Source organism: Pongo pygmaeus, chromosome 1 (genome assembly GCF_028885625.2).
Source record: "Pongo pygmaeus isolate AG05252 chromosome 1, NHGRI_mPonPyg2-v2.0_pri, whole genome shotgun sequence".
Lineage (NCBI taxonomy): Eukaryota > Metazoa > Chordata > Mammalia > Primates > Hominidae > Pongo > Pongo pygmaeus.
In genome coordinates this window covers 209,277,223-209,305,156 of record NC_072373.2, presented here as the reverse complement: position 1 = coordinate 209,305,156, position 27,934 = coordinate 209,277,223, and the positions used below count along the sequence as shown (strand labels likewise).

The 27,934-nt window shown below is 53.9% G+C and overlaps 1 protein-coding gene across 3 annotated transcripts in view; it reads left to right on the top strand.

Annotated features, from left to right (window-relative positions):
* The window catches only part of ALPL (alkaline phosphatase, biomineralization associated), a 68,297-nt gene extending 45,884 nt beyond the window's left edge, over positions 1-22,413 (top strand). For 2 of the 3 annotated variants that reach the window (XM_054447349.1, XM_063658839.1), the window contains 10 exons: positions 4,528-4,647; positions 4,999-5,114; positions 7,014-7,188; positions 7,943-8,118; positions 11,999-12,142; positions 14,163-14,232; positions 17,480-17,614; positions 19,541-19,732; positions 20,562-20,681; positions 21,390-22,413. In XM_054447349.1, the coding sequence (XP_054303324.1) occupies positions 4,528-4,647; positions 4,999-5,114; positions 7,014-7,188; positions 7,943-8,118; positions 11,999-12,142; positions 14,163-14,232; positions 17,480-17,614; positions 19,541-19,732; positions 20,562-20,681; positions 21,390-21,655 (1,514 nt within the window). In that variant the 3' untranslated portion in view covers positions 21,656-22,413. The remainder of the gene's footprint in view (positions 1-4,527; positions 4,648-4,998; positions 5,115-7,013; positions 7,189-7,942; positions 8,119-11,998; positions 12,143-14,162; positions 14,233-17,479; positions 17,615-19,540; positions 19,733-20,561; positions 20,682-21,389) is intronic. The other variant, XM_054447344.2, reaches the window with a different exon arrangement.
* The last annotated feature ends 5,521 nt before the right edge of the window (positions 22,414-27,934 follow it).

The following is a 27,934-nucleotide window of genomic DNA, read 5'->3' as shown; positions in this document are numbered from 1 at the left end:
AGTTTTTTGTTTTTCTGTTGGAGACACACGTGGAAGTGTTTCCACAGCGTGGCATGGTGTTTTCAGGACACTAGGGGTTCAACTAATTCTAGGCCAGTTTTTATGTTAATTTCTTGGTTTACAGTTCTTACACTATAAATTCAGATCCCCACTTAGACCTGGCTCAGATTCGGACTTGAATTCACATTTCTTATGAATGACTGTCTTTCTCTATCCCTTCCATAGCTCCAAGGCAAGATGTGAACCTTAAAACAGCTTCAGCAGGCCTGGTGTGGTGGCTCACGCCTGTAATCCCAGTGCGTTGGGAGGCTGAGGTGGGAGGATCGCTTGAGTCCAGGAGTTTGAGGACAGTCTGGGCAACATAGTGAGACCTCCATTTCTAAAAACAAACAAACAATTAGCTGGGCACAGTGCTGCATGCTTGTAGTCCTAGCTACTTGGGAGGCTAAGGTGGGAGGATCACCTGAGCCCAGGATTTCAAGATTATGGTGAGCAATAATCAAACCACTCCAGCCTGGGTGACAGAGTGAGACTCTGTCTGTTAAAAAGAAACCAGCTTCTGGCCGGGCATGGTGGCTCACGCCTGTAATCCCAGCACTTTGGGAGGCCGAGGTAGGTGGATCACTTGAGGTCAGGAGTTTGAGACCAGCCTATCCAACATGGCAAAAACCCTTCTCTACTAAAAATACAAAAATAAGCTGGGCATGGTGGCGCACTCCTGTAATGCCAGCTACCTGGGAGGCTGAGGCAGGAGAATAACCTGAACCCAGGAGGCGGAGGTTGCAGTAAGCCGAGATTGCGCCATTGTACTTCAGCCTGGGCAACAGAGCAAGACTCCATCTCAAAAAAGAAAAGAAACCAGCTTCAGCCTGAACCTGTACTTGGCCTGCCGTCACAGGCGTTCCTCTCTGCATCAGCTCCTGTGGGCCCCTCTGGTTTTGGATTCCCTCATCAGCGCTGCCTCCTGAGGATTTTCCTTCCCCCTTTTCTTCCTTTTTCAAGCTATGTGCTATTTTTTTCCCCCAGCATTTCTGTATCTGGAGCTGGAGAAGAGAGCCTTCCTCGGCTCAGTCCATTATGTGGCTAGAAGTCCCCACGTGCCTTCCCCGGCACTCCAGTGTCTCCATCTGTCCAGTGGGGATAAGAGTTCCTCCCGCTTAGGGCCATCACGGGAATCACATGGGATAATCACAGTGTCTGGCAAGGAGTGGATGCTCAGTGAGTGTTGGTCTCTTCTCTTAGGATGGCTGTATTTCAGCAGATGAGGAGATGGGGTGCAGTGGGGCACTGAGCCTGAGCCGCTGGGCTCTCAGGCCATTGCTGCCTCTGAGACCCCATGGTGCCAGTTGCATCCCTGGGGGACCAAGGTCACTCTGGGATGGGGTCCCTGCCTTCTCAGCACTTACAGCCCACCTGGGTGAAAGATGAACTAATGGATGAAAAGGGAAAAGGTGAAAAAGTGACAACATGACAAATCTTCAAACGTTCAGCAATTCAACTTTTTGTATCTGCTGTCGCCAGGCTGGCGTGCAGTGGCACAATCATGGCTTACTGTAGCCTCAAACTCCTGGCCTCAAGCAGTCCTCCCACCATGGCCTCCAAAAGTGCTGGGATTACAGGCATGAGCCACTGCCCTAGCCTTCTTTTTTTTCTTCAATTAGGTATAACTTACAGAAAAGGGCACTGATCTTAAATACATAGCATGAAAAATTTTTGACATATATTTATACTCGTGTAACCACCACCCAGATCAAGACAGAACATTTCTGGTCATGGGGCATCTGGGCTTCCCTGTGCCAACCCCCTCCCAAAGCCAGAGGAGATGTCCATGCTTACATTGGCCACCAGAGACTCGCTTTGCCTGTTTTGAGCTTCATATAAATGGAATCATACAGTATGTACCGATCAGTGCCCTTTCCCCGGCATTCTATCGTGAGCATTTGCACATATCATTTAGTAGTCTCCAAAAACAATGGCCTCTTGGAATCCAGTTGTCCAGAGCCATCGTTGCTTAAACCAGACTCCAAACCCTTCTCAGGGACAGGCCCTGGGTGGCTCTGGTGAAAAAGACAAGGACTCTGTCCTTGTGGGACTCCAGTCTAGAGAGAACAAGCACTCGACCGAGCAGGGGACCTGGTGGCAGAGCCTGGGCTGAACAAGAGCAGCAGGTGTGGGGTGGGCTGATGTCAGCCCAGCCCCGGGACCTCCAAGCTGTTAAGTCAGGGACAGGTTGTAGCGGGTCAGCATGGGTAGAAGGTCTTCGCCACCCAATGGCACCCAACTGGCCAAAGAGGCTCCATGACCAACAGCACCGTGGTGTGTTTTGAGGAAGGCGGGAGGGAGGTTGGAACCAGCCTGGGCCTGGGGGACCTCCGAGCAAAACCCCTGGCCCTGGCCTTGCCCAGACTTTATCTCGTGTCATCCTAGAACTGCCCGTGGATAGCTACGGGTGTCCCATTTCCTGGGGCAGAAACTCTTGTCCAAAGGCACCCTCTCGGGCAGAAGGGCCAAGGTGCCCCCAATTCCCAGTGTGTGGGACGTCTGAAATTGATGCCTTCAGCAGACACTTCCAGAAGAGAGAGGGTGGAACTGGGGCTGTCAGGATGAGGGCAGTGGGCTGAGGGATTGGGGTGGTGGTGATGTAAGGGGAGGCCTCTTGGGGAGGGGCGTGGGGTGTGCTTGGGTCCAAGGCTAGAGGTGCATTGCAGCATCCTGCTGGCTCCTCGCCTGTGCTCTGCGCCTATGCTAGGCTGCGGCAGAGCCACGGCGACGCATGAGTTTCCAGTTCTCCCACTTGGGGCCCTAATCTCAGGCTCTCCATTTCCTAATGTGGAGGAGACACTGGTGCCCACCCACCAAGGCAGTTGAGAGGAATAAGAGAAGCTGTGTGGGGGGTCCCTGGCATCTCGCCCACAGCCAGTGCGTGTGTGAGGAAGGAGGGCTGTTCTTCACCCACGGCCACCCCGGGAGCCAGGCACGCGTCGGAGCTGGGCCAAAAGATGAGAATTGTGTCCCCAGCCCACGAACATACTACACGGCCTTGGACGAGACCCTCCCACTCCTGACCTCGCCTCCGTTCTGTGCAGTGGGAGCCTCGAAAGAGGAAACCGCTAGGGGGGCTCCTCTCTAGGCTTCTGAGCAGATCTGATAGGGCCCTGGGACAGAGGGGAGCCCCGCAGACTCTGGGAGGGACTCCAGCTCCCATGGCCAGGATCCTGGTCCAGCCCTGGAGACGGGATAATGGGGGTGGGAGGCAACTTTTGAGCCTTTCCTGTGGGTCAGGTGTGTCACTTGCCTTATCCGGCCCAGTCCTTAGAGCGATCCTGAGGGGATGATGCCAGCAATGTCGTTTAACAGGGGAAGAGACTGAGGCTCAGGGAGGTGACAGAGCTAGTACTTGGAGCAGCTGGGGGTTTTTGTTTGTTTGTTTTTGAGACGGAGTCTCGCTCTGTCACCCAGGCTGGAGTGCAGTGGTATGATCTCAGCTCACTGCAACATCCGCCTCCCGGGTTCAAGCAGTTCTCCTGCCTCAGCCTCCTGAGTAGCTGGGACTACAAGTGCACACTGCCACGCCCAGCTAATTTTTTGTATTTCAGTAGAGACGGGGTTTCACCGTGTTGCCCAAGCTGGTCGCGAACTCCTGAGCTCAGGTGATCTGCCTGCCTTGGCCTTCCAAAGTGCTGGGATTACAGGTGTGAGCCACCATGCCCGGCAGCTGCAGTTTTAATTGAGGTCTGTCTGGCACTAAAGCTGTGGATTGGTTGCTGGACACACACACACATGAGAAAGAGTGAGAGAGAAAGAAGTGTTCTTAGTTCTCATTTTATCTCAAAACCATAAAGCCCCATCCAGAAGTCATTATCAGCCAAGAGGGATGGAGCGGGGGATGAGAGATGCAGAATGTCGTCCTTGATAACTAATCCTAACAAGAGTGAGATCACCTGGCTCCTTTAAATTTGACACATTAAGCAAAAGGCAAGCTTCGCTTTCCAGCACTGCTATTAACTCTGCCACCAAGTCAGGTTCCTGCTGAGCCTACTTTAATGAATAAGCTAAGCAGAGTTGATAATTGATGGCTGGCTATATCAGGGGATCCCTGCTGCTGGAAGGAGTTTGTTGAATAGGTTAAACATTACTCTCTTAATTGTGCTAGCACATTTCATTTGCTGCCTTAGCAGCTCATCTCCCTACTGGGTAGAAGGAATGAGCATGGGCTTTGGAGTGAAACCCAGCCCTGCCAGTGTCTGCTTGTGCTGTGTGGCCTTGGGCAAGTCACTCGTTGTCTCTGAGCCTTGGTTTCTTCATTCTGAGATGAGAGAAGAAGACCCCAGGGTCCACAGGCTTTTCTGGAGGATCTGGATGGCACATATTTATAAACCACAGGTGTGTTGTCTGGGTGGGCAACTATTGCACCCACCTCCAAGTTCAGGCATTCCAACCTAACCAATCAGAAGTGGGGGGATTTGTACGTCTGGGGATAGGAGGCTGTCCTCACCCCGCCAAGTAACTGCCTCTCTCTCTGTTTAGAGAAAGAGAAAGACCCCAAGTACTGGCGAGACCAAGCGCAAGAGACACTGAAATATGCCCTGGAGCTTCAGAAGCTCAATACCAACGTGGCTAAGAATGTGATCATGTTCCTGGGAGATGGTGAGACCCAGGGGCCTGTGGGAGGGGTGGGACAGGACACCTAGCTAGGAGCCCCGGGAGCCAGGCTGAGTTGAAGGGGGCTGTGTTGGAGGGGCTAGAGCTCTGGAGGAAGGGTGTTTAAAAGGATGAGGGGCCAGGCTGTGGATTCAAGAGGCCTGCTCTGCCAGGCAGCCCCCTGAGGATCTGGGAGTGAAGGGAGAGAGGGGCTGCTCACTGACATTTACAGAGCCACGCCTGGTGCCAACTGCCCGAGCCTGCCTTGGTACCAAACTAGAGAGCTTCTGGGTACCCAAGTAGGCTGATTGGAGAGGCAGGAGCACGAGAGACTGAGGCCCCTGCTCCCCACTGCAGGGATGGGCGTCTCCACAGTGACGGCCGCCCGCATCCTCAAGGGTCAGCTCCACCACAATCCTGGGGAGGAGACCAGGCTGGAGATGGACAAGTTCCCCTTCATGGCCCTCTCCAAGGTGAGCCCCATCCCCAAGCCCAGTTCAGGTCTGTGTAACCAGTATCCAGGTCGAGCATCTAAACATGACAGCAGCCAGAGGCCTCCTGACCCCCTGACCCCCCTCCATGCCCAAGCCCACTCCCGACCTGGAGCAGCCACCGCCCTGACTTCTGACACCATAGAATCACTGTACCTGCTTGCGTGTGTGTGTTTAGAGAGAGGGTCTTGCTCTGTTGCCCTGGCTGCAGTGCAGTGGTGCAGTCATAGCTCACTGCAGCCTCCAACTCCTGGGCTCAAGCCATCCTCCCACAGCAGCCTCCCGAGTAGCTGGGACTACAGGTGTGCACCACCACATCTGGATAATGTTTTAATTTTTTTGTAGAGATGGGGGTCTCTAATTCTTGGGCTTAAGCGATCCTCCAGCCTTGGCCTCCCAGTCTTGGGATTACAGGCGTGAGCTACCATGCACGGCCTATGTATGCTTTTTTTTTTTTTTTTTTTTGAGACAGTCTTACTCTGTCTTCCAGGCTGGAGTACGGTAGCATGACATCAGCTCACTGCAACCTCTGCCTCCCGAGTTCAAGGGATTCTTCTGCCTCAGCCTCCCAAGTAGCTGGGATTACAGGCATGCGCCACCATGCCCGGCTAATTTTATTTTTAGTAGAGATGGGGTTTCACCCTGTTGGCCAGGCTGGTCTCGAACTCCTGACCCCAGGTGATCCGCCAACCTTGGCCTCCCAAAGTGCTAGGATTACAGGCATGAGCCACTGTGCCCGGCCTGTATACACTTTTGCATGAAGTTCTAGTTCATTCATTCTTTCCCGAGGCAGTTTGTGAAGTTAATTAGGCTATAGGCATACCTCAGCTATACTTCGGGTTTGGTTCCAGGCCACTGCAATAAAGCAAATATTGCAATGAAACAAGTCACACATTTTTTGGTTTCCCAGTGCATATAAAAGTTATGTTTGCATCCTACAGTAGTCTTTTAAGTGTGGGATAGCATTATGTCTAAAAAAAAGTATATACCTTAATTTAAAAATATGCTATTGCTAAAAAAACACTAATGAAGTGAGCTCATGTTGTTGGAAAAAATGATGCTGATGGACTTGCCTGACACAGGGTTGCCACAGATCTTCAATTTGTAACAAACACAGTGTCTGTGGAGTACACTAAAATGAGGTATGCCTGTACTGACGTGGGTTGTTCAAGGCAGTGTGCACTTCCAGGTAGCTATTGCTATTGGTGGCGGTGATAGTGGCGTTATGTAATAACCTCTGGACCCTGGGTCGGGCCCCAGGCTCACTTCTGAGGGAGTAGTGGGGACTATGGTGCCTTCTCTGCCTTCAAGGCGCTCTCAGGCCGGTGGAGAAGGGAGACAGGCAAATAGTTTCGGGGTCTCTGCTAAACATCCGGATGTAGGACAACCCTGTGATGGTGGCCATAGGGCAGGTGGCCGAGAAGTCAGTGCTGGTCTTGGCCCCACCCTTCCCCAGTCCCCTTCCCCCTCACTTTCACTACCCTATCCCCAGACCCCCGACTCCTTCAAGAAGGCCCCTCCCTCTCCCTTCTCCAGGACTCCCCTGCTCCCCAACCCCTCGCTGGCTCCTGCAGCCCCAGGCCCAGAGAGAGGCCTCCACTGACCCCACCTGAGCCCCACTCTTCCGCCGGACAGTTCTCTGTACTTTGGAGAGCTGAGGTCCTGCCCCAGTGCTGCCAGGGTGCAGGGAATGATGGCAGGAAGCAGGCAGCTAGGTAGTCCTGTGGCTCTGGGGGACTTCAGTGGGCAGTGGGCCTGGTCAAGTCTATAGGGTCCTCTCTGGTTCCTCTCGCCCCAGTCCCCGTGGTGTGAGTGGAGGCGGGGTGGGTGCCATAGGGGCGAAGGCCTGGCCATCTCCTGACTCTCCTCTCCCACCTGCAGACGTACAACACCAATGCCCAGGTCCCTGACAGCGCCGGCACCGCCACCGCCTACCTGTGTGGGGTGAAGGCCAACGAGGGCACTGTGGGGGTAAGCGCGGCCACTGAGCGTTCCCGGTGCAACACCACCCAGGGGAACGAGGTCACCTCCATCCTGCGCTGGGCCAAGGACGCTGGTGAGTGTGGGGAGCAGCAGGGGTGCAGGGCCAGCTTCGTGGCCTGTCTGGGCCTCAGTCTTTCTGACTGTCATGGGAAGGGGCTAAAAAAGGCTTCTCTGAGGGGCTCCCAGCTCTGATGTGCTGGGAGTCTGTAATATCCATGGGATGCCTTCCGTGACAGGGGAGGCTGAGGGTTCGGGGTTCACTCAGTGGTGGGTTCTGGTCCCAGTTCATTTCCCTGAGTCGATTCTTCATTTGACTATAAAATGGGTGGGAACGTAGCCCCCTCGTAGGTTTGGTGTGAGGAGGGAGAAGTCAGCCCAGGGCTAGCCTGTGGGGTGCAGTCCATGGCCACGCCCCTTCCCTCCTCGGAATTGGGAGGCCCAGCCCATGCCCCCAGGAGCTTTAGTCAGGGGCCAAGGCCAAAACACAGGTGACAAGGCCAACATAGAGGTGACAGAGCCACAGTCCACTTGAGATCCCTCAGGAGTCCTGTGGGCACCTTGATGAAGGGGAGGACTCCAGCCCAGGTGCTCACATCTCAAAGGCCTTCGGGGTGAGGGGAGAGGGTTCCAGAGGCAGTGTTCTGGCCGCTCGGCTACTTGGAAGCCACTGCCAGACACCTACTGCTGTGGATGGGGAAACTGAGACCCGGGCAATCCTCAGAACTGAAAGGCGGCCTGTCTTTAGTGGGGAGGGGGAGGGGAGGGAGGAGGCCGCTGGGACACCCCGATCTGTGGATAAAACCAAACCCGCCCCTCCTGCACCCCAGGGAAATCTGTGGGCATTGTGACCACCACGAGAGTGAACCATGCCACCCCCAGCGCCGCCTACGCCCACTCGGCTGACCGGGACTGGTACTCAGACAACGAGATGCCCCCTGAGGCCTTGAGCCAGGGCTGCAAGGACATCGCCTACCAGCTCATGCATAACATCAGGGACATTGACGTGAGTGCTCGGGGGCAGCCGGGCAGGGACAGGGCGAGGCGGGGCCTCTGGTGGGCAGGAGGCCTCAGGCCCAGGCTGGCCCGGAGAAAGCAGCCTGGCCTGGCTCCCCACACACCTGGGAGGCTCCCAGCCCATTAGGGGATTTGCGGTTGGGCAGGCAGGCACTGTGGGATTTCTCTGCGGTGGGGCTGCGGGGTGAACTCTCATATGACCGCCACCACACCCCAAGAACCAGGCACCCAGGGATGATTCTATAAATTGAAACCTGGTGCTGTGCCCACCTCTGCCCCCCACTACACAGGGAGGTGGTGATGGCCAAGTGTCGTCTGCCTGCCCTGCGTATTCACATGGGCACAGATGGGTACATATCTGTACACTCAACCACCAGCATGCCCGGCAAAGAGCTGGTGTGTACAGTGGTTGGTTAGTGCCAGCTCTCGTGTTTAAACTTCCGAGTTCCAGACCTTGCCCTGCGTGTTGCTAGCTGTGTGACCTTGGCTCAGTTACTTAACCTCTCTGAGGCTTCCCTTTCACAACTCCTTTGTGAACTCTATCTGCCTCATAAGCTTATGCCAAGAACTGATGAAGATAATCCCTGTGGAGCTCAGCACGGGACCTGAGGCCTAGCGAGTGCCCAGAAGGTGGTGGCGCTTACGCAGGAGCCACATGTCCTCGCCCTGAAACACACTTCAACAAACTGAGTTGACTCATGGAGGCAGAAGTCATCCATGTGACACTTACTCTCTGTTCTTAAGTGAGAATGCCCAGCTCGTTCCTTTTCAGGCTTTTATTGCCTACTGTGGGGGACTGCTGAGGCGATCTGGGGACTTCTGCCCCTTGAGCCTGGAATGGGGATTCGGTGAGGGGCAGAGAAAGCCCCCCCGCCCACCTACGCCTCACCTCTTTCTCTCCACCACCAGACAAACTCACCTGCCTTCAGCCCTCCATGCCCTGCCCCCCACAAATTTCTGGGGGCCACTTGGCCCCTCTACAGTAGAGACCCACGTCTGCCCTTTTCCCAGCATGGTGGATTAAGTACCCCCTTTCAGGACACACAGTGCTGTTGGCCCCTTTCAGTGAGCACACATCTGAGGCCAAGCCACTTATCCTGGCTTGCCTTCACCTGACACATGGCCTGGGGCGAGTCCCTTCCCCTCCCTATGCCTCGGTTTCCCCACCTGTGCAGCAGGAACAGAGAGCCACACTTGCTTGCTCCCAGGGCCGTGGGAGGCCGTGATGAGGTCATGGATGTGAGAACATTTGTTGTACAGGCACGGGGTATAATTATATGGGGACTGCTCCTCAGAGGGGTTTGTCAGGGACAGCCTGAGCAGGGGACAGGAACTTGAAGGAAATTCGAGGGGAGGGAAGAGATGTTTCAGGTGAGGGGGTGGGAGATGAGGAGCGGGGGCCACAGGGGCCACGTCAAGGGGCACAAGCCAGGGAGTGAGTGAGGAGGGAGGACCTGTGTGAGGATCCCTTTCTTTCCTCCTCTTCCTTTCCCTCCCAGCCCCACCTGCCTGTCCATCACCACTCCCCCAAAAGCCTCCCAGTCCCCAGACTGTACATGAAACAAAAATCCTGGTGTCCACCCTGAAAATAAATACTGTTGCTTAAAAAAAAAAGAAAGAAGAGAAAGAAAGAAAGAAAGACACAAACCCAAACCCCAAAGCCAAACAGCAAGTCTGTTATTTGGGAGTTTAATGAGCCCGTGTGAAGTCGCTGCCGGGCTGGAAACGATGAGGCTCCCTGCAGCAAGATTGGGGGCTTCGTTTTCCACTCTGAAGATGCCAAGAGGTCAGGTTCTGTGGGAACAGTTGCGGGGGGGGCAAGGGACCCGTGACCTGGGGTCCCCTTCTCCTTCTTCCCCTCCCAGCCCGCCCTGCCCCCTGAGCTCCTGGCTGCAGCTGAGAGCAAGGACTCTGCCTCTCTGAACCACTTGTCCCCCCACTCCTTCTGGCAATAGAAATGCCTTCCAGTGGCAGCCACCCCCTGGGTGCTGGGAACTTCCCTGGGTGACTGCCTTTCCTCCTATGATGGGTCTGTGGATGGATGTTAGTTGCATTTTATTTATTATTATTATTATTATTTTGAGACGGAGTCTCACTCTGTCTCTAAGGCTGGAGTGCAGTGGTGCGATCTTGGCTCACTGCAACCTCCACCTCCCGGGTTCAAGCGATTCTCCTGCCTCAGCCTCCTGAGTAGCTGGGATTATAGGCGCACATCACCACGCCCAGCTAATTTTTTTTTAAAATTTTTAGTAGAGACGGGGTTTTGCCATGTTGGCCAGGGTGGTCTCAAACTCTGGACCTCAGGTGATCCACCCGTTTTGGCCTCCCAAAGTGCTGGGATTACAGGCGTGAGCCATCGTGCCTGGCCTATTTTATTTTATTTTTGAGACAGGGTCTCGCTCTGTTGCCCAGGCTGGAGTGCAGTGGCGTGATCATGGCTCTCTTCAGTCTCAGCCTCCTAGGCTCAAGTGCTCCTCCTGGCTCAGTCCCTTGAATAGCTAGGAGCACAAGCCTGTACCACCATACCCGGCTAAGTTTTGAAACAAATTTTATTTGTATAGACAGGGTCTTGCCATGTTGTCCAGGCTGGTCTCAAACTCCTGGCATCAAGTGATCCTCCCGCCTCAGCCTCCCAAAGTGCTGGGAATACAGGCATGAGCCACCGCGCCTGGCCAGTCGCATTTTATGGATAGGAAAACTGGGCTCAGAGAGTTTAGGTGGCAGGCCCTTGGTCAGTAGGCAATAGAGTCAGGGTTCAAACCCAAGTCTGACTTCAAAGCTCACGGCCTGGAGCCAGGCTGGTCCTGGGGCACCTCTCCCACCTCTCCTGCCATCGTGTGCTCCTGGCCCCCTATGCATTCCACAAAACCTAGGTTCCAAGGTGGGAGACAGAGTGGAGGATAGAGCAAGGGACCTATGCGATGCAGGCCTGGAATGGTGGATCTGGGGCCAGTGTCAGCCAGGCTCTGCACTCCCAAGGTGTCAGCCAGGGGCAGTGGCCCGGGCTGGCGCCCGCGGTGACAAGAGAACACTAGTGTGGTGGTCACCGCAGGCGGCTGCTGTTATGCTCTTGGCCCTATTTTAAAAATAGTCAGGACTTCAAACATGGACTCCCAAGGAAAACAAACAGTCCCGCGTCCGTCTGCCCGCACACACCAGCTGGTGGGTAAAATTAGCCTGGTGGTGACTACAGAGCCGTGAGGCCCGGCCCCGCTGTTTGCCCAGGCTGCGGTGGGCTGGCTCCCAGCTGTGGGCTGCCCCAAAGACCTCCCTGACTGGAGCCTCTCCCTGCACGCATTCAGCCTTTCACCGTGGGAGAGGAGGCTCCGGGAGTCCCTGCCCTCAGCTGCATGAATACAGCAGGGCCCTAGTGCCATAGCTGGAAAAGCCCTGGGTTTGAATCCTGACGCTGCCACTTCCTGGCTCTGTGGCCTTCGGGGGAAAAAACCCATTTCTGTGCCCATTTTTTTAGTTGGAAAACAGGTGACCAGGGTTTGTTGCAGCCTTGGTATGAAGTTGAGTCAGAATGTATCTTAAATGCTTAGTGCCTGACACACAGGGAACGCTCTGTAAATGGTCTGATTCTTATTCAAGTGGGAGTTCTATGGATTCCGGGAAGCCAAGTAAGGTAAGTTATCAGCTCCTCCAATATCCCTAGAAGCGCCAAACCACCGTCCCAATAGACTCGTGATTTCATCTCCCTACGCTGGACAAGTAAGACCCAGAGATGACTGAGGCCTGGCTCACCAGGCTGGGAAAGTGTCCACACCATCCCCAGAGACTCCAGGAGTCCAGGTTCCAAGCCGAGGTCACTGGGGCTTCTGGGCATCTTGGAACCCTGCAGAAGTGATGGCTCCTGTCTCTTTTAGGTGATCATGGGGGGTGGCCGGAAATACATGTACCCCAAGAATAAAACTGATGTGGAGTATGAGATTGACGAGAAAGCCAGGGGCACGAGGCTGGACGGCCTGGACCTCGTTGACACCTGGAAGAGCTTCAAACCGAGACACAAGGTAGCCTGTGCTGGGGCCATGTGGCTGCAGAGGTGGCCTGTGATGGGGAGAGGCTTGTGACCCCCGCTCTGAAGCTCTGTTGTCCTCTGTAGAAAGGGCATCGGAAATCTTTCCTCCATGGGCTCAAATGGCCTAAGAGATATACAAGCGGTAGATAGTCGATGACTAATCATTTCCTTCCCTTGGAGGGGACACCAGAGAGAGGCGGACAGTGAGGAGGAGGCGGGGCCAGGGAATAACCTGCAAGGACATTCAGTCACCCTGAGCACCTATTGTATGTAGGCACCTGGCGGGGCATGTGTGAGGCACAGAGGCTGAGCCAGATGGCCAAGGAAACATGGAACGCTGTGTGCCTGCATGGGGGACGCCTGGCTCTGCAGGTGCCCTGGGGGGACAGACCACAGGGAGGGGCCAAGAAGCTCTGGGCAAGTAGGAGGACGGAGGGAGGAGGCAGCGCTGGATGGATCAGGGCAGGACATGGTTGGCTCCAGTGTGCAAGCCACGGAGGGAGCAGGGAAGCCTTCCACAGTGAGTCCCCCTTGGCTGGGGGTGGAATAGATTGGGGAAGGGAGGCTGGAGGGACCTCCAGAAGGACCCCAAGCTCCGGCTCCTCGGAGTGGCCTCTGGCCCTTTAAATCTGAGCTGCTGGCCTGTGGGCCTGGGGCAGCTGGGGTCTGGAAATGACTGTGGTCAGGGCTGAAGACAGTGGGGAGTAGCCTGGCAGCCACTTTGGTGTCACTCTGGGGTTGGGTTTCTGCAAGTTCCAGGACTGGCCCCTGGGGAGGCCTCGTGGGATGAGGCTGGGCCAAGAACGAGGTGGGGGTAGGGACTAGGGAAGGGCCCCCGTGGGGTTGGTGGGGGTGTGGGACTGAGTGGTTTTGAACTCTTTCCATCCCTTCTGAGTCAGCTCAGGCTGGGCCAGAGCCCCCTCCAAGCTCAAGCCAGAGAGACACCAGCCTCAGTTTCTCTACGTGGCACATGGGGCCAGAGCTTCGTCCTCCTTGCCCAGGCAGGGTGCTTACCCAGGAGCTCGGTCTAGACCTCTAAGACGGGGAAAAGGCGTCTACACCATGGCCCCGAGCCTGGCCACATTGGGTATCAGGTCCCATGTAGGCCCCACATCCCTAGAAAATCATGCCTTAAGAGTGGGTTTTAGAGTCAGTTTCACCTTTACCATTCAGTGGCTGTGTGGTCTGTGTGCCTCGGTGCCCTCATCTGTAAAGAGGGAATAACAGGAACAACCCTGGAGGGAGAGAGCACAGGAGAGCCACCTCCAGGAAGCAGGGGCTGGGGGGGTGTGGAGCCCCACTTTCTGAGCCTCTCTGCCCTCCTCCCCACAACAGCCCCTGAGGCTTGAAAAGCCACTGATCCCACTGTCATTGCCAAGAGAAGGCAGGGGGTCTTCTAAGGGCACACAGCAGATCCTTGGCAGTGCTGGGACCCCTGGTCCAGTCCCACATGGTGCCCTCTCCAGACCTGGCCTAGCTGGCTTCTTTCCGTGGACTTTATTCCCTGGGGAAACAGCCACACCTTTATCTCCCCTCCCAGATGGGGTCCCCAAAGCAGAGCTGGGGCTTTGCTTCCTCCCTGGCCCTCCACGGCCTCCAGAAAATAGCCCACGCCTGTCAGCACTCAAGGCCCCTGGAGACCTGTGCTTGGCTCTTCTTTGCCCCATGATCCCTCCTTCCTGGAATAGCCTTCCTGACCCTAGGCTGTTCAATTCCCACTTGTCCTCCAGGGACCCATTAGAACATCACCTCCACCAGGAAGCCCTCCCTGGTCCTGTGTCTGGGCTCACGGCCTCCCTGGGCTCTATCAGAATTCTCATCCCCTTGCATTATACATTATAATGGGCTATTGATTCATCATTTCTTGAGGTCAGGGATGGTGGGTCCTCAGGGAGAGATTTTTAAGTGAGGGAAGGAAACAAGTAAAGGCCTCAGACTCTGATAGCTGCTGGGGTCAGTCCTTCCGACTCTCCCTAGCCCCCGGCATGTGCTGACACAGCCCTTCCTCCTAGCACTCCCACTTCATCTGGAACCGCACGGAACTCCTGACCCTTGACCCCCACAATGTGGACTACCTATTGGGTAAGTGGACGGGGTGGAGTGGAGGATGCATGGCTCGGAGCCTCGTGGCCAGAGCTGCGTATGGCCAGCACCTGGGACAAGGCCCTAGCCTGACTCCCACTTAGGGGCCTCTGCCCTTGGGCTCCAGGACCTGGGAGAGGCAAGGAAGGAGGTTCTGGTTCCTGGAATTAGGCCTGAAATCTGCTGGCTGTGCAGGGGGATTAGCCCCATTGGGCACAAGAAGAAACTGAAGCTCAGAGAGGGGAGTGGCCTGTGGCGTGCGGCCCAGGCAAGTTTGAGCCCCGGTTGGGAACTGGGACTTAATGGCTCCTGGGCTATGGAGCCTGGGACCTGGAGTCAGCTCTGCTGTGTGCATGGCCAGGGCAGAAGCCAGCCAAGTTGTCTCTGCCCATCCTGACGGTTGCCCTCCTCCCCAGGCAGTGAGGAGCAGGTGGTGAGGGCCCAGGGGCAGCTTCAGGTCTGGTTGGATGGGGCCCTGAGCACCACGATGCAGCTATCCGGGTCTTCTTTTCTAGCTGCCTGTAGTGCCAAGCAAGTGGTGGCAAAATCTCCTGCAGACATTTCCCAAGGAACACAGCTGCACGTCCTGGGTGTCATTAGAGGTTATGGGCTCAGAGCTGTGCACCTGGTGGGTCCCCCAGACACATGCACACAGCCTCTTGCTTTCCTGGGTCACATGGCACACACCCAGTACCACATGGGCTGTGCATGCACCTGTGTATCATGCTGGTTTTGCTCATGGATCTTAGAGCCAGAGTGCTGGGTTCAAATCCAGCTCTACCACCTCTAAGCTGTGTGACCTTGGGCAAGTGATTTTGCCTCTTTCTGCCTCAGTTTCCTCTTCTATAAAGTAGGGATAATGACGCTCCCATAAAATGGAGATAGTGATGGGGCTGGAGACAACCCCCAGGTTGTCATGAGCGTGACATGAACTTGTGTTGTATAAGTTATCTGTTGCTGCATAACAAATTATCTCAAAACTTAGGCCAGGTGCAGGCCGGGCATGGTGGCTCATGCCTGTAATCCCAGCACTTTGGGAGGCCAAGGCAGGCGGATCACGAGGTCAGGAGATCGAGACCATCCTGGCTAACAAGGTGAAACCCCGTCTCTACTAAAAAATACAAAAAATTTGCCGGGCGTGGTGGCGGACGCCTGTAGTCCCAGCTACTCAGGAGGCTGAGGCAGGAGAATGGTATGAACCCTGGAGGCGGAGGTTGCAGTGAGCCAAGATCGCACCACTGCACTCCAGCCTGGGCGACAGAGCGAGACTCCGTCTAAAAACAAAAAACAAAAAACAAACAAAAAACTTAGGTCAGGTGCAATGGCTCGCACCTGTAATCCTAGCACTTTGGGAAGCCAAGGCAGGTTGATCACTTGAGCCCAGGAGTTTGAGACCAGCCTGGGCAACATAGCGAGGCTTCAATTCTACAAAGAATTTTTTAAAACTGGCCAGGTGTGGTGGCACACACCTTTAGTCCCAGCTACTCAGGAGGCTGAGGTAGGAGGATCCACCTGAGCCCTGAGCCCAGGAGGTCGAGGCTGCAGTGAGTTGTGATTATGCCACTGCACTCCAGCCTGGGTGACAGAGCAAGACGCTATCTTAAAAAAAAAAAAAAGAAAGAAAGAAAACATTAGCCAGGTGTAGTGGTGCCAGCCACTCAGGAAGCTGAGGTGGGAGGCTTGCTTGAGCCCAAGAGTTCGAGGCCGCAGTGAGCTATGATCATGCCACTGCACTCCAGTTTGGGTAACAGAGTGAGACCCTGTCACAAAACAAAACTTAACAGTTTAAAACAAGAGTAAACATTTATGGCCTCAACTTCTTTGGGTCAGGAATCTGGGGATAGCTTAGCTGGGTCTCCCATGAGGTCATAGTCATCTGAAGGCTTGACTGGGGCTGGTGCTTCCAGGATGGTTCACTCACATGGCTGGCAAGTTGGTCTTGGCTGTTGGCAGGAGGCCTCAGTTCCTTGGCACATTGCTCTCTATAGAGCAGCTTGAGTGGCCTCATCACGTGGTGGCTGGCTTCCCACAGAGATCCAAGAGTATATAAACAGAAGCTAGAACATTTTATGCCCCAGCCTTGGAAATCGCACACCGTCATTTCAGTGGCATTGTATGGCATACAAAGGCTAGTGTGGGAGGAGACCACACAAGCGCGTGAATTCCGGGGGGCAGGGGTTATTGGGCACCATCTTGGAGGCTGGCTTTTGCCTGCTTCCAAAGCGCTAACAGCATGTGGCACCAAGTGAACGCTGTGTGCATGGGAGCTATTGTTTGTCTGTGTACACACTCACAGAGGGGCAGGGTGTTCTGGAAGGACACCAGAATCAGAAGCACCAGCATAGGACACGTGGAACTTTGTGCCATGGGCAGGGAACGGATCATTCTCCTTATGTCACAAGTGAGAAAATGGAGCCCAGTGAGCAGGAGGGACCATGATTCCAAACCTTCTGCTGTTTCGCTGCACAGGCCACCGTGCCCTTCAAACCCAACATGTAAATGCACACACACTCTAGCGGCCCCATCGAGTCCAGGCTGTGACTCTCTGCCTTGGGGCCACAGTGCTGTGTGCTGAGCCCTGCAGGCTGGAGGCAGACTGACTGATGGATTTGAACCCCAGGTCTGCCACTTCTCAGCTGACAACAGCAAGTTATGGAACACCTCTGGGCCTCAGTGCTCCTCCTCTGTAAAATGGGCATGGCGATCCCGCCGCACCATAGTGGTGGGAATGAAGATAAAGGAATTGGGGTGCGGAGGCTCACGCCTGTAATCCCAACACTTTGGGAGGCCGAGGTGGGCGGATGACCTGAGGTCAGGAGTTCGAGACCAGCCTGGCTAACATGGTGAAACCCTGTCTCTACTTAAAATACAAAAAAAAAAATTAGCCGGGTGTGGTGATGCATGTCTGTAATCCCAGCTACTCAGGAGGCTGAGGCAGGAGAATCACTTGAACCCGGGAGGCAGAGGTTGCAGTGAGCCGAGATCGCACCACTGCGCTCCAGCCTGGACAACAGAGTGAGACTCTCTCCAAAAAAAAAAAAAGAAAAGAAAAAGGAAAAAAAAAGGAATTGGGGTCCTAATTCTGGGCCCACAAAAATCACCCAGATAAGGATCCTCCCAGCCACCATACTCTACCCCAAGTTGGCTGTGGGGAGCCTGCGTTCCCTGAGACACCCCAGCTTCCTTGGAGTCCTCCTAGCAGGGTCACAGCTTTTCAGCATCCACATCCTCCTGGCGTCCTCCTCAGGTCTCTTCGAGCCGGGGGACATGCAGTACGAGCTGAACAGGAACAACGTGACGGACCCGTCACTCTCCGAGATGGTGGTGGTGGCCATCCAGATCCTGCGGAAGAACCCCAAAGGCTTCTTCTTGCTGGTGGAAGGTAGGGGTCCCAGGTCTGCTGAGAGGGGGCTGCTGGAAACACGGCCCTGGTGTCAGGATGGAGAAGTCCAGCTCTTAAAGGGAACTGACTGGTTTGGGGGTGAAGGAAGAGGTCCCTTTAGGAGAATGGGTTGTGGAAGGAGACGGGTGGCGCTGTAGACGCTCCCAGCCCAGCAAGCTGCTCTCCTTTGGGCGTGGAGATGCAAGTTAGGTTCAGCAGTCCAGGAAGGCTTCCTGGGAGAGGAGGCAGATTTCTCCCCTTTGGTAGTCTTTCTTGGAGACCTGGCCCTGGAGGGGCAAGCAGCCCCTCAGCCTCACTGCCTGGAAAAGCAAATCCGCAGGCCCCGGCTTTCCCACGCTGTGTGCTGACGTTCCCAGGCTCTTCCAGCGCCAGCCAGGGGCCTTGCAGACAGACCTGAATTCTTGGCCTGGCGCTGCCATCTGCTGGCGGTGTGACCTCTACCTGTGCACTTCTGTTATGTGAAGCCAAAAATAGCATCTGTCTCCTGGAGAGTGATTCGCCTCCATTGTGTTCAGAGACATACAGTACTTGGAACGGGGCCCAGTAAAGAATAAACCGTGTGCTTCTATTATTAGCCTTATTATGGCTACACAATAGTTAAGGCAGGAACAATAGGAAGTGTGAGGAAGTGATAAAGATTCCAGAAACCTTCCAGTGCCAACAGCCCTTGCCCACCGCAGTTCCTCATGTTGCCCTGCTGACATCGGTATGTATACACACACACACGTGCACACATGTGAACATGGTTGCACATATGCTCCCCACGCATACACACACGCTCAGCCCCTCCGCCTTCCAGAGGCAAGCGTCCGCCAGCCCAGCTTGGCTGCTTTCTTGCCAAACCCCGGGGTTCCCACTCGAGCACAGCGGTCTTGGCCTGGCCCCGAACAGGCCTCTGACGCCGAGGAGCCAGCCAGAAACCAGCGGTGGCGAGCACGGGGGCTCCCCCGGGAGCGGTTTCCTTTGTGAGCAAGGCCAGGATGGGCCGGCCAGGCCAGCTGCTCCCAGAGCCACAACAAAGGGAGGACCCGCCCTGCCAGCCTGCCGGGCCGCCGCGAGGCTCAGGCTGGTGGGAACAGAGGGCTGCCTGGCGCCCAGGACCCTCCAAGCTGGGAGTGTCCACCAGGCAGCGCCCTCCCGTTAGCGAGGGAGGTGTTCCTTTAAGGTCACAGAGCCCTCGGCCGCTGGGCCAAGCCTCCAGCCAGGCCCCTGCACTCACCCCGACGTGGGAGGCGGAGGCGGAGGCTGCGGGGGTTCAGGCTTCGGCAGGGCTTTGTGGAACCTGCCACAGGCACTGCCCAGGCACTGGGAACTTTCACCACCTCTGGGAGCTCTGTGCTTTCTTTTTAGAGGGGATGATTTGAGGTAGAGATGAAAAACGGGGTTAGGACGAGTCACACCTGAATTCACATCCTGGCAAATCCCACCGTGGGCTACCCCACACTAGGCCTCAGTTGCTCCATCTGTCAACAGGACCGATCATATTCCTGTCTGCCCAGCATTGCTGTTCAGGGGAAAAGAGACATGGGTGTGTCGTGCCTGGCACGTTGTAGGGATTCCAGCATGCCCCCTTCCCTACCTCCCAAAGGCTTCAGTGCCTCCTTCAAGCAACTAGAGACAGTGCTGGGAGGGGCGGTGGGAAGAGTACAGCTTCCCGGCCTGGTGAATTTGATTACACATCTGGACTTTGCAGCCCCCACGCATGTGCCTTTGGCCCCGGGGCTGTCCCTCTCTGGCCTCCGTCAGGTTGAATGGCTGCGTAAAATGCCTAGGCTGTGGTGCCCGGCGAAGGTTCCTGTCCTTCCCTAGCTAACAAAGGTTAATCCAGCAGCAGTGTCGTGGGGCTGGGGAGCAGATCTTCCTCCCCTGCTCCCTCACCCGAGGCCTTTGCCTTGGTGTCCCAAGGAGGCAGGATTGACCATGGGCACCATGAAGGCAAAGCCAAGCAGGCCCTGCACGAGGCGGTGGAGATGGACCGGGCCATCGGGCAGGCAGGCAGCTTGACCTCCTCGGAAGACACTCTGACCGTGGTCACTGCGGACCATTCCCACGTCTTCACCTTTGGTGGATACACCCCCCGTGGCAACTCTATCTTTGGTAGGTGGGCCTTCTTTGGGGTGGACACTCCTGGGGTCTCCTGTCTACCCACCTGGGAGCAGGAGTGGGTGGGAGAGCCAGCGAGCCCAGAGCATGGTGGGGACTCGATGACAAGTGGGTGAGGCGGGGGAGTGAGCTGAGTGGTGGTCGGGTGGACAGGCAGGTGGGTGGATGGATGGCCACATTGACCATGGCTGGGCGAGAATGTGGATAGATGAATGAGAGAGGATGGCTGGCTAGATGATGGATGGATGGATGGGTGGATGGATGATAGATGGATGGATGGCTGGATGGATGATGGATGGATGATGGGTGGCTGGCTGGATGATGGATGGATGGATGGATGGATGGATGGATGATGGATGGATGGATGATGGATGGATGGATGGATGGATGGATTGATGGATGATGGATGGATGGATGATGGATGGATGGATGGATGATGGATGGATGGATGGATGGATGATGGATGGATGGCTGGATGATGGGTGGATGGCTGGATGATGGATGGATGGCTGGATGATGGATGGATGGATGGATGATGGATGGATGGATGGATGGATGGATGATGGCTGGATGGATGATGGACAGATGGATGATGGATGGATGGATGGACGGACAGATGAATGGGAGGGACATGGGTACAGTGAAAACTGGAGAATGGTTAGTTGCAAGTAATAAGGTTTAGAAGGTGGCTTCATGGAGGCATTGCAGGGCCCTTCAAAGAAGATCCCAGGGGTTACCAAGCCACCAAGGAGCCTAATCTGGGGGCTGAGGACTGTACTCCTGGTGCCCCAACATGACCCCTGAAGACCCCCTCCCTGTGCAGGTCTGGCCCCCATGCTGAGTGACACAGACAAGAAGCCCTTCACTGCCATCCTGTACGGCAATGGGCCTGGCTACAAGGTGGTGGGCGGTGAGCGAGAGAATGTCTCCATGGTGGACTACGGTGAGACCCTCCAGGACCCAGGGCCGGGAGGGGACACAGCACCCCTCGGGGACGGGCTTGGGAATAGGGTGTCAGCTTGTGGTCAAGGTCAGGGGTCTCAGAATGACTGGGACTTGAGTCAGAACAACCTCAGTTTGAATCGCCTTCTACAATCTAGCAGCTCTGAGACTTTGGGCGTGTGACTTCACCTTTCTCTGCTTCAGTTTCCTCTCTAAAAGGGTTCTACCTTTGACGGTTGTCTGAAGGACCAAATGGGTCTGATGAGCTTAGCATAGTGCCTGGCACAAGCAGGTGCTCAATATTTTATACTCATTTTTCTTGGCCCTGTAATATTCCAGTATACAAGACTTTGCAGTTAGTTCATCCCATCCCATATCATTCATTCTTTCTTGATACTCCCAGTGGTTCCAGGGGGTCTAAAGATGCAGCAATGGTAAGAGTCTCCCCCTCAACTCTCCCTGCTAATCCAAGCAGCCCAAATGAGGTTAATTTTCTCTGTTGGGGGTTGAGAATGCAGACTCCTGTGTCAGAACAGGCTCAGGTTCAAATCCTGTGGCCTTAGGCAAAATGACTTTCCCACATTGAGCCTCCTTTTCCTCTTCTATGAAATGGGAGCATTCAAGCCAGCCTGGAAGGGAGATGGAAAAGCTGCGTGTGCAGCGCCAGGCCCCTGGCAGGCTCTCAGCAGGCGTTTCTCCTGGCCCACAGCTCACAACAACTACCAGGCGCAGTCTGCTGTGCCCCTGCGCCACGAGACCCACGGCGGGGAGGACGTGGCCGTCTTCTCCAAGGGCCCCATGGCGCACCTGCTGCACGGCGTCCATGAGCAGAACTACATCCCCCACGTGATGGCGTATGCAGCCTGCATCGGGGCCAACCTCGACCACTGTGCCTCTGCCAGCTCGGCAGGCAGCCTTGCTGCAGGCCCCCTGCTGCTCGCGCTGGCCCTCTTCCCCCTGAGCGTCCTGTTCTGAGGGCCCAGGGCCTGGGCACCCACAAGCCCGTGACAGATGCCAACTTCCCACTCCCCAGTGCTGCCCACTGCCTGGCAGCCCACCCCTCAAGGGGCAGGGAGGTGGGGGTCTCCTCAGCCTCTGCAACTGCAAGAAGGGGGACCCAGGAAACCAAAGTCTGCCGCCCACCTCGCTCCCCTCTGGAATCTTCCCCAAGGGCCAAACCCACTTCTGGCCTCCAGCCTTTGCTCCCTCCCCGCTGCCCTTTGGCCAACAGGGTAGATTTCTCTTGGGCAGGCAGAGAGTACAGACTGCAGAAATTCTCAAAGCCTCTTATTTTTCTAGCAAACGTATTTCTCCAGACCCAGAGGCCCTGAAGCCTCCATGGAACATTCTGGATCTGACCGTCCCACTCTCATCTCCTTCCCTCTGGAACCCCCCAGGCCCTACCATGCTCATGTCCCTGTCCCCAGGCCCAGCCCTCCTTCAGGGAAGATGAGGTCTTTCTCCTCAGGACAAGGCCTTGCTCACTCACTCACTCCAAGGCCACCAGGGTCCCAGGAAGCCGGTGCCTGGGTGGCCATCCTACCCCGTGTGGCCCAGCCCGGGAAGAGCCACCTGGCAGGGCTCATGCTCCTGGGCTCTGAACACACATGCCAGCTCCTCTCTGAAGCGACTCTCCTGTTTGGAACGGCAAAAATTTTTTTTTTTCTCTTTTTGGTGGTGGTTAAAAGGGAACACAAAACATTTAAATAAAACTTTCCAAATATTTCTGAGGACAGAGCTGAGTCTTTGTGGTCAGTGAGAAAAAGACTGAAAGAAGCTTATTTCTCTGGGAAGAACTGGCCTCAGGGCCCAGGGTACAGGTGGGTTGGACAGGGTGGAAAGGCCTTCTGCTGTCCTGGGGGCTTCACACTCCCTACCTGTGCCACTTTGGACACATTGGTTTGTGTCTCAGTTTTCTTGTCTGTGAAATGGGAGACAACCCCCTTCTGGGTTGTGAGGATTAAAGAGGAGGGTGGGTGCAATGGCTCACACCTGGAATCCCAGCATTTTGGGAGGCGGGGGCAGGTGGATCATTTGAGGTCAGCAGTTCAAGACCATCCTGGCCAACATGGTGAAACCCTGTCTCTATAAAAAATACAAAAATTAGCCAGGCATGGTGGCGCGCACGCCTGTAGTCCCAGCTACTCTGGACGCTGAGGCAGGAGAATCGCTTGAACCCAAGAAGCAGAGGTTGTAGTGAGCCGAGACAGCGCCACTGCACTCCAGCCTGGGTGATGGAGTGAGACTCTTGTCTCAAAAAAAAAAAAAAAAAAGATAAAAGAGGAGTGCCTGTGTGTCCAGAAACCCACAGCAAGGAGGACTTCAGGGGCCCAGTGGCAGCCCGGCTGCATGATACCCACAAACAGCACTACATACCTTGGCCCATTTCATTCATTCAACAAATACAGACTACATGCTAGGTAGTCTGTATGGTATTAAGTCTTAAGAATTGTTGGCCGGGTGCTGTGGCTCACGCCTGTAATCCCAGAACTTTGGGAAGCCGAGGCAGGTGGATCATCTGAGGTTGGGAGTTCGAGACCAGCCTGGGCAACATGGAGAAACCCCATCTCTACTAAAAATACAAAATTAGGTGTGCCTGTAGTCCCAGCTACTCGGGAGACTGAGGCAGGAGAATCGCTTGAACCTGGGAGGCAGAGGTTGCAGTGAGCCGACATTGTGCCATTGCACTTCAGCCTGGGCAATAAGAGTGAAATTCCATCTCAGAAAAAAAAAAAAAAAAAAAAGAATTTAGTGGTGAACATGACAGACAGAAGGCTGAACAGACAGAGAACATGACAGACAGAAGGCTGAACAGACAGAGGGCTCCTTGTCCTGACAAAGCATCAGCCTAGCTTAGCAAATGTGATCTTTCCATTTCTGATATTCACACCTTGGTACTACACTCAGGCCTGCAGCTGACCTTGTTGGGATACAGACTTGTCCAAGTTTGCTCCTCTTGCTTCATTGAAATGAAAATTCCTTTAATAAGGATAACAATCATGACGATTAACACTGATCATTTACAACATGCCAGGTCTGTGCTTGACGCTCTCTGTGGATTCATTGCATTTAATCCTCATTGGAAATAGGCCCCCATCATCACATGTATAGATGAGGGCCCCGAGGGTTCGGGAAGTGAGGTGATTGCCCAAAGGCCCCCAAGCTGTGGAGCTGGTATTTGAAGCCAGGTGTGTCCTATTCCAAAGCTCCTGTACTTAATACCATCCTTTATTTGGTTATAACACACTTCAGAACTCCTGTCAACCAGGTCCTGAAGCAGACAATACTGATGACTCATGACATACACCAGTTAAATATAAACTCAGGAAGATGAGAAACCGTATGTCAGAAGTGGACTTCTTCAGGATTGAAAATGCTAACTAAGCAGATTTGTCTCTGAGCTTCCTAGCAGTCCTGACAAAAAAGGGAAGCACAGCCAAGCTGACGCTGGGATAAAAGATGAAACTATAGGCCAGGCACAACGGTGCATACCTGTAATCCCAGCACTTCGAAAGGCTGAGGTGGGAGGATTGCTTGAGGGCAGGAGTTCAAGACCAACCCCAACCTGGGCAACATAGCGAGACCCCATCTCTACAAAAAATAAAAAAATTAGCCAGGTATGGTGACACATGCCTGTAGTCTAGCTACTTGGGAGGCTGAGGCGGGAGGATCACTAGAGCCCAGGAGTTAGAGGCTGCAGTGAGCTATGATCATGCCACTGCACTCCAGGCTGGGTGAAGGAGCAAGACCTTGTCGCTAGTTAAAAAGAAAATAAACAGGGCCGGGCACGGTGGCTCATGCCTGTAATCCCAGCACTTTGGGAGGCCGAGGCAGGTGGATCACGAGGTCAGGAGATCGAGACCATCCTGGGTAACACTGTGAAACCCCATCTCTACTAAAAATACAAAAAAAAAATTAGCCGGGCTTGGTAGCGGGTGCCTGTAGTCCCAGCTACTCGGGAGGCTGAGGCAGGAGAATGGCATGAACCAGGGAGGTGGAGCTTGCAGTGAGCCGAGGTCCTGCCACTGCACTCACTCCAGCCTGGGTGACAGAGCGAGACTCCGTCTCAAAAAAAAAAAAAAAGAAAATAAACTGCCAGGAGTGGTAGCTCACACCTGTAATCAAAATACTTTGGGAGGCTGAGGCCAGAGGATCCCTTGAGCCCGAGTTTGAGACCAGCCTGAGCAACATGGCGAAACCCATCTTTATGAAAAATACAATAATTATGGGGGCATGGTGGCAGGCACCTATAGTCCCAGCTACTTAGAGGGCTGAGGGGGAGGATCACTTGAGCCTGGGAGACAGGGGTCGCAATGAGTCGAGATGGTGCCACTGCACTCCAGCCTGGGCAACAGAGTGAGACCCTGTCTCAAAAAATAATCCATAGAAAAAGAAAAGAAACTATATGCATACATTCTGGCCAGGACCAAGAGGAAACGCCTCATCTTGAACTGTACAATGCAGTGTTTTCCAGGTGTTATTTTCACACCACCTTCACAATTGTTGCCATATCCATACTATTATTTCCTTTTTTTTTTTTTTTTTTTTTTTTTTGAGACAGAGTCTCGCTCTGTTGCCCAGGCTGGACTGCAGTGACGCGATCTCGGCTCACTGCAAGCTCCGCCCCCCGGGTTCATGCCATTCTCCTGCCTCAGCCTCCCAAGTAGCTGGGACCACAGGCACTACCACCACGCCCGGCTAATTTTTTGTATTTTTAGTAGAGACAGGGTTTCACCGTGTTAGCCAGGATGGTCTTGATCTCCTGACCTCATGATCCGCCCACCTCGGCCTCCCAAAGTGCTGGGATTACAGGCGTGAGCCACCGCGCCTGGTCATATACTATTATTTCCTAAACACTCCTTTAAATTCACATTTAAGCAGTCAGTTTTTAAATGTTCCCAGTACCACCTGAAGTCAATTTACATGTCTCCATGGTGTGCAAACCACACTTTGTTTTGGTGGGAACAGGTGGTGTTTGGTTACATTAGTAACAGGTTTTGGGAGAACAGGTGGTGTTTGGTTACATTAGTAAGTTCTTCAGTGGTGAGTTGTGAGATTTTGGTGTATCCATCACCTGAGCAGTATACACTGAATCTAATTTGTAACCTTTTATCCCTCATCCCCTTCCCACCCTTTCCCCCAGAGTCCCCAAAGTCCATTGTATCATTCCTATGCCTTTGCATCCTCATAGCTTAGCTCCCACTTATGAGTGAGAACATACGATGTTTGGTTTTCCATTCCTGAGTTACTTCACTTAGAATAATAGTCTCCAATCCCATTGCTGCAAATGCCATTAATTCATTCCTTCTGAATGAGTAGTATTCCATCATATTCATATATATATATATACACACACACATACATATATACACATATACACATACACCACAGTTTCTTTATCTACTCGTTGATTGATGGAGATTTGGACTGGTTCCGTATTTTTGTAATTGCGAATTGTGCCGCCATAAACACGCGTGTGCAAGAATCTTTTCTGTTGAATGACTTCTTTTCCTCTGGGTAGATACCCAGTAGCAGGATTGCTGGATCAAATGGTAGTTCTACTTTTAGTTCTTTAAGGAATCTCCACACTGTTTTCCATAGTGGTTGTACTAGTTTACATTCCCAACAGCAGTGTAGAAGTGTTCCCTTGTCACTGCATCCATGCAACATCTATTATTTTTTTGATTTTTTTCATTATGGCCATTCTTGCGGGAGTAAGGTGGTATCGTATTGTGATACCACCTTGATTTGCATTTCCCTGATCATTAGTGATGTTGAGCATTTTTCATATGTCTGTTGACCATTTGTATATCTTCTTTTGAGAATTGTCTATTCATGTCCTTAGCCCACTTTTTGACGGGATTTTTTTTTTTTTTTTTTGAGACGGAGTCTTGCTCTGTCGCCCAGGCTGGAGTGCAGTGGCGCGATCTCAGCTCACTGCAAGCTCCACCTCCTGGGTTCACGCCATTCTCCTGCCTCAGCCTCCCAAGTAGCTGGGACTACAGGCGCCCGCCACCATGCCCAGCTAATTTTTTGTATTTTTAATAGAGACGGAATTTCACCATGTTAGCCAGGATGGTCTCAATCTCCTGACCTTGTGATCTGCCCACCTCAGCCTCCCAAAGTGCTGGGATTATAGGTGTGAGCCACCGCGCCCGGCCGTTTGTTTTTTTATTGCTAATTTGTTTGAGTTCCTTGTAGATTCTGTGTATTTATCCTTTGTTGGATGTATAGATTGTGAAGATTTTCTCTCTGTGGATTGTCTGACAAACCACACTTTATTATCTTGCGTTGGGTTTCCACGGAGACAGAACCTGAGACAGGACTCAGCACAAGTAGTTTGTTTATTAGAAGAAACCAGAAAGCTGCACAAATCAGGGAATGAGGAAGCAAGACAGGAAAGGGAAGGATGTTGAGAAAGATGTGTTTTTAAACAGGTTGCCACTGAGGCTGGCCAGGGCTCAATCCCACGAAGGACCTCTGGGAGATGGTGTGGGAGCGACACTTCAGAGATATCTCACCCAAGGGGCGGGGGAGCAGGGGTATTTATTCTTCAACTCTCACCTCTCATTGGCCGAGGGCTGCTCCTGGGGAAATTAACACTGGCACTTCTGACCTTCCCCATGAAGTTCTGAGAGAAAGCCTCCAGGCCTGGTGCTGGAACATCAAGTGCTCAAAGGACACAAACCAACAGCTTCTGTTGAACTTTGGGATACACTGCTGGGGTAGAAAGCTCAGGCTGTGAGTCAGAGAGATGGAGGTCCACATCTCTGCTCCATCACTTTCTCAGTTCTACGAACTTGGGCAACGGGTTCAGCTTCTCTGATGCTCTGTGCCTAGTGGTGCCTAACACGTAGTGAGGACTTAGGACCCCATTAGGAGCCAGGAGTTCCTCCTGCCCACACTCCAGGCTGTGGGATGATGTGTCCTTCAAGAAGCAGAGATTGAGGTGCTCAGGCACCCATGGCTTCAGAGTCTCCCCACACTCAGGCTGAGCCCTGGGTCACTCATCACCTTATATTTTAACTGCTGTGGGCCCTGAGTCCTAATTGGAGCCGAAGTTCAGGCATAGGTCCCAGCTCCGTTCACAACTAGGGCCGGTGGCCATGGACCTAGACCCTAAGGATGACAGTCCAGACCCACAGCACAGGGATTTCTTCTGCCCTCAGATGCCTTCTCCCGGGGGAAGAACAAAGATGAGCTGACACACCCTCTTGTATTCACTGAGATAACCCTGCCTTCTGTTAAAGGTAA